This window comes from the organism of the source record quoted next, unplaced genomic scaffold (genome assembly GCF_019419815.1).
Source record: "Pyrus x bretschneideri cultivar Hongxiangsu unplaced genomic scaffold, Pyrus_bretschneideri_v1 Contig56, whole genome shotgun sequence".
Classification (NCBI taxonomy): Eukaryota; Viridiplantae; Streptophyta; class Magnoliopsida; order Rosales; family Rosaceae; genus Pyrus; species Pyrus x bretschneideri.
Genome location: NW_025999794.1, coordinates 262,900 through 269,239, shown reverse-complemented (window position 1 = coordinate 269,239; position 6,340 = coordinate 262,900). Strand labels below are relative to the sequence as shown.

Here is a 6,340-nt window from a genome sequence, read left to right as displayed (position 1 = left end):
AATGAAATCATAAGTGCATATTATGCACCTAACATTAGAAACATTAGGAGCTATGAATTTTTTTTGTTAGTAAAATAGGGGGGTCTTTTCGAAAGACCCAAGAAAAGCAACTAAATTATGTGAATGTTTTATGTTGACGTTATTGTTAAGAATTGTTATAACAGAAGGTAAGATTATGTGAAAACTCTAAATACCAGATGTGCGAATATTAGAGAAATAAAACATCGTGTTATTTCTCCTGGATCGCCACCAAACTTGCAACACCATAAACAAAAAAAAGGAGAAAATCTCAAGCCTCCAGAACCCATTATCAACAAACAAGGTTAAGATGAGAGGTCAATCCTCTTGTTGGTGAGGTGAGGAGGCCCGAGATTTTCTCGCATTGCATCACGGTTGGAATACCATTGCAATTTGCAAGAGAAGATGCGGTTGGTGCAGGTTGCAGATCATTTCTCTTGTTGGTGAGGTGAGGAGGTACCAAATCATTAACAGTGAAAAGGGTAATTTCTTCCATATATAATAACTAATAATCGTTCACGAGAACCAGAGCTCCAATTTTACAGAATACATAAGACATTTTAACAAGTAGCAGAGCAGTATTGCAACTATACACACATAACATCTTCACTTCATTTAACCTTGATTCTCAAACTAGGATACTTCGTCACTGGAGTTTTCAAAATCCTCGTCTCTTCATACTCCGTAAATATCAGCTTTCCAATTACCGCACTCTAACTTCCGCAGGCCATGCAATCTTCCCGGTTTGTCAGAGAGCATACCATCTGTGCTTTTTGTGTACCAACATCATCTTCTGCTACCTCTGGCTTTTCCTGTATTTCATTCACCATCCCACCAACAACGTTGTTAGTAATATGCACAATTCAATTTTAAGAATCGATTAGTAAAATACAAGATATTGAACACTGATTACTTTGAGAATTGTAGTATCAACAGTAAACTTGATGGCGTCAGCTGCTGCACGAGACCGCAGATAATACATCCCTGTTTTCAGACCCTAATGTATTTGACAGAAAAGAAATTAGCATGTGATTACAAGGTACTAGATACTGTAACAACGAAAAATAGAGCTTGTGTGTAGGCGTGTGCTCGGGCATGTGTGTACCTTTGTCCAAGCATAGAAGTGTAAAGAAGTAAGCTTCCCAAAGTTGGGTTGGTCCATATGTATATTAAGACTTTGACTCTGGTCTATGTAACATCCCCTATCAACAGCCATGTCAACCAAAGTCCTTTGCTTGATCTCCCAAACAGTTCTGATTCCAGAAAAATTATATTAGCATTTTATTCTTTGAAAATATATAGAAACGAATTAACGGAGAAGGAAATTAGGGATATGACAAGTTCATACCTGTAAATGACTTTCAGATCATCAGGGATTTCCGGAATTTTCTGAACCGAGCCATCCTCATAGATGATATTATTCTTAATTGCAGGAGACCAAAGACCCATCTCAGTTAAGTCATGAAGCAGATGTTTATTCACCACAACAAACTCGCCGCTAAGAAAAAAGGGAGAGTTCAGAATCCATATACAGTCAAAACGGAAAGAATCAAAGAAAACATATCTATCAAAAAAAAAAGGAAAACAAAAAGGTGTTAACAAATGGAAACAAAATGAGAATAAAAACAAACCTCAAAACCCTGCGACTGTAGATATTCGAAGTATAAGGTTCAAAACACTCATTGTTTCCCAAAATTTGGCTAGTTGAAGCAGTAGGCATTGGGGCTACAAGAAGTGAATTTCTGACTCCATTCTTTGATATCATCTGCCTAAGTGCAACCCAATCCCATCGATCTCCAGGTGTCACACCCCACATGTCTGGCTGAACAATTCCCTGAAAAATAATTAACTAGTTAAGATCTTATAGCTAGTATTTGTTTGGTATGAAAGGTCAACTTTCGAGCCTATAAAGCCATAACTGCCTGATATCAAACAGATAGACATGCATGCAAAGGTTAATCATTAACTCCGATGGTATCAATGAAATGAAAATTCAGCACAAAATTTCCTTAAACCTTAACCATCTATATTCAACCTGAGAATATCTTAGCATGCATAACAAGAGTAGGAAAATAGGACTTTAATTATAGGAAGTTTGCTACAAAAAAGAGCTCTTCAGATTTAGTACCTTGCTCACAGGACTGCCAATATATGTTTCATACGGGCCTTCTTTTGCTGCTAACTCGGAAGAAGCCTTGAGAGCATGATAATATATTGTCTCAAATATGTCCTTGTTCAGTTGCTGAGCCTACAGTTCAAAGCATAAATCAATTATGGAAACCAGCTTATACAAAATTTTAAATAAAGCAACAAGCAGAAAACAGGAGGAAATACCTCAGCTGAATCAAAGGGCAGGCCAAGCAAGATGAAGGTATCAGCAAGACCTTGAACCCCAATTCCGATTGGTCTATGTCGCAAATTTGATGTCTTTGCACTATCAACAGGATAGTAATTGACATCAATTATCTTGTTGAGGTTTGCAGTCACAATTGCAGTGACCTCTGCTAGTTTGTCAAAGTCAAAATATCTATTTTTGGAACCTCTGCTACCAACAAGCTTAGATGGATGTGACTCCACAGGGATGCCCTGTAATATCAAAATGTATACAATACCAAATCATGAGCTCAAATGGCTAAAACTGACAATAACATGTTAATGTTAATGCAAACCATAAAGACTCACCATCTCCCTAACATATCGCGGTAGAGCAATTGATGCCAGATTACATACAGCAGTTTCTGTTGGACTTGTATACTCAATTACCTCAGTACACAAGTTTGAGGATTTTATGGTTCCCAGATTTTGTTGATTACTTTTCCTATTACAAGTATCCTAAAATGAAAACAAATTACACCAAAAAAAAAATAGAGGATTAAGACATTAAATAAAGAAAAGCACATGAATTTACAGCTTAGAAGTCAGATTTTACTAAGTATATAAATCACCTTAAAAAGCATATACGGTGTTCCAGTTTCTATCTGCGATTTAAGAATTTCAAACCAAAGTTGCTGTGCCTGTACAACCTTTTTGGCCTTGCCCTGTGCAGAAGTATCATTGAGTAATCATTCCCAGCGGCTATAATGAACGTATCTAAAGTTAACAAATTCAGTGAAAGAAATTTTTTTGTATACCTCTCTTTCATATCGGGTGTACAGCTGTTCAAAATTTTCACCCCAGCAATCTGACAAACCTGGGGACTCATTAGGACAAAACAATGACCAATTTCCATCATTTTGAACTCTTTCCATGAAGAGATCAGGCACCCAAAGTGCATAAAAAAGATCACGGGCTCGGTGTTCTTCCTGTGAAACAATAGATTCCACATTATTACATTAGCTAAAGGAGAATACCCCAAAAGATAAAAAACAAACTACTACACACATTCAAAGATGAGCTACGGATATACACACCTTTCCATGATTTTTTCTTAAATCCAGAAATTCAAATATATCAGCATGCCAGGGCTCCAAGTACACAGCAAAAGCACCTAGAAGCATAAAAATCGGTGTTAAACTTTAAGGCTCACTTCAAAGATACATTATAAAACCCAATATAATGACGACACTACCTTTCCGCTTGCCTCCTCCTTGATCAACATAACGAGCAGTATCATTGAAAACTCGCAACATTGGAACAATGCCATTGGAGGTTCCATTTGTTCCACGAATATAACTGCCTGTAGCCCGAATGTTGTGGACAGAGACACCAATTCCTCCAGCTGATTTGCTGATGACAGCACATTCTTTTAAGGTATCATAAATGCCTTCAATGCTATCATCTTTCAAGCAAACAAGGAAGCAGCTACTCAACTGCAAAATCAAATCAGGAAGAATTAAGTAACAAAATTTGAACAACAAAATAGCAACTTTGAATCCTTCTAAAAAGAATATAAACAAGAGAATGCATAACACTACACATACTTGAGGTCTTGGGGTTCCAGAATTGAAGAGGGTGGGAGAAGCATGAGTGAACCACCGTTGAGACATCAAATGATATGTCCTGATAACAGAATCAATATCGTCCTTGTGAATCCCAACAGAAACCCTCATTAGCATGTGTTGAGGTCTTTCTACAACCATGCCTTGAACCTTTAACAGGTAAGACCTCTCAAGAGTCTTGAAGCCAAAGTAATCATAGTCAAAGTCTCGATCATAAATGATCTCACTATCCAGACAAGCCGCATTCTGAAACAAAATTCGATAAAAACAATACAAAGCACATAAGCCACTTTAGATTTCTAAGCGAGATACATGCATAATTATACTCGGACAAATAAACATAATTTTCTAAAGTGATTTACCTTCATGATGATTTCGTATACATCATCAGCTATCAGAGGGGCTTTGAGCCCAGATCTCTCGCTGACATGGTTGTACATCATTTTGATCCTGCATTGACCACCCACTTCAATCAACATGAAAATCAAACTAAAATAAACAACGAAAGATAGCACTGAATCATGATTAAACTCACGTCTCAGAAAACGATTTCATAGTGTTCTTGTGTAGATTCGAGACTACAATTCTAGCAGCCAACTGCACAGAATTTAAACAAATTTACATTAATTCAAGAAATCTACCAATTTATCATGTCAACTATGAAAAAAAAACACACACAAGGCCAGCTACCAAACAGGGATTGTATCAACCAAAAGCCATAGAATTCTATAGATATACTCAGAGAGGTGAACAATACAAAAGAAAATATGTACCCAAATATTGAAACCGCAAAAATTAGAGAAATGACAGAAAAAAAATTACAAGATAGCAATTATTTCAATTATCCCCAAATTATCAGACAAAATTGACATGAACAGAAATATACTTGAGTAAACCGAAATTAAATACTAAAAAAATAAAAACAAAGCGCCAGGCAGGAGCAGAAACAAATACAGATATAAAAGTTGAAAGGGGAAAAAGTAAGAGACTGACGCAGGCGTAGTCAGGGTGGTTGGCGGTCATAGCAGCGGCAGTCTCGGCGGCCAATTCATCAAGCTGGCTGGTGGTGACACCCTTGTAGACCCCTGCGCAGACCTTCTGGGCCACTAGTACCGGGTCGCAGTGGTCGGTGCTAAGGCCATAGCTGAGCTTCTTCAAGCGCGCCGTAATCTTGTCAAAATGCACGGCCTCCTGCCGCCCATCTCTCTTAACCACGTACATATTCTTATGGATTTCACTTGCTTTTCTCTATGGGGAATTTCGTCGAACAGGTCGCGTGCAAGCCAGAAGGAGTAGGACGGAAACAAAGGACATGAGAGGGTTATCTATATATAGGACAAAAAACTTAGAGCGGGTTTCTTTTGATTTTTTTTACTTTAATTTTCCCTCCATGTTTAAACTTTTGTCAAAATTCCCGCCCAATAGATCGGTTCTTGCTATTGGCGCGGGGGGGGGTGTGGTGTGGGTGGGTGTCGGGGTTTGACCGCTGAGTTGCGAAGCTGTCTGTTTAGGCGGATCATGGGGCCCGCCACTGTAGAAGCCCGCTCCTCCCGCGAAAATAAATAAAAGGTCAATTCGGAAAGTGATCGGATATTTTGCAATTTACCATCCTTCTTCTATATTATTTTTTTTAATAAACAATATTATTTATGGATAATAGACAAGTTATAATAATATGGTTCAGATCTGTTTTTGCGATATTATCTATATATAATGGATGAGTCATAATAATATGGTTCAGATTCATTTTTGCGAGAATCGAACATATGACCTATCGCAAAAATAAAAAAGAGTAGGATTCTCTCCCCTTCTATTCCTAACCCATCCCCTCTCATTCTCTCACACTTTCTTTTTTATCTTTATCTCTCAATAAAAAGTCAATATAAGATGGTAATATGGCTTAATCGTAACCATCTCTCCTCATATTCTCATCCCTTTCTCTCTCCCACACTTTCTTTTTTTATCTTTATCTCTCAATAAAAAAAAAATCAATATAAGATATTGACATGACTTAAAATAAACGGAGAGAAAAGGGGAAGATAGAGGGGAGATAATTCTCCTCCAAATAAAAGGAGTAAGATTCTCTCCTCTTTTATTTTCATGATTTTATCCTCTCCTCTCCCCTTCTCTCACACTTTCCTTTTTGTCTTTATCTCTCAATAAAAAATCAATTTAAGATATTAATGTGACTTGATCGTAACTGTTTAAATAAAAGAAGAGAAAATGAGAGAGATATTAGGAGGGGAGAGAATCCCCTCTAAATAAAAAAAAGGTAAAATTTTATTTGAACCCAACTATCTTATATTTACACTCAACTGGAAAAATTTGTCTACCAAACTTCCATATTCACCCTTAAATAAATAAGAAAGAAGAAACAATTTTCT

At 37.1% G+C, this 6,340-nt stretch overlaps 1 protein-coding gene across 1 annotated transcript; it reads right to left on the bottom strand.

The window, feature by feature from the left end:
* Window positions 1-485: 485 nt before the first annotated feature.
* On the bottom strand, window positions 486-5,210 carry LOC125471073 (ribonucleoside-diphosphate reductase large subunit-like). The gene is made up of 16 exons (XM_048570948.1): window positions 4,950-5,210; window positions 4,492-4,553; window positions 4,319-4,406; window positions 3,939-4,202; window positions 3,587-3,827; window positions 3,429-3,505; window positions 3,150-3,320; window positions 2,964-3,056; window positions 2,701-2,850; window positions 2,353-2,604; window positions 2,147-2,266; window positions 1,650-1,852; window positions 1,367-1,516; window positions 1,124-1,271; window positions 932-1,015; window positions 486-830 (listed from the first exon to the last, which is right to left on the bottom strand). Exons 1-16 carry the CDS (start codon window positions 5,175-5,177, stop codon window positions 732-734), a joined length of 2,430 nt encoding a protein of 809 aa, XP_048426905.1. The 5' UTR covers window positions 5,178-5,210; the 3' UTR covers window positions 486-731.
* Window positions 5,211-6,340: the final 1,130 nt, after the last annotated feature.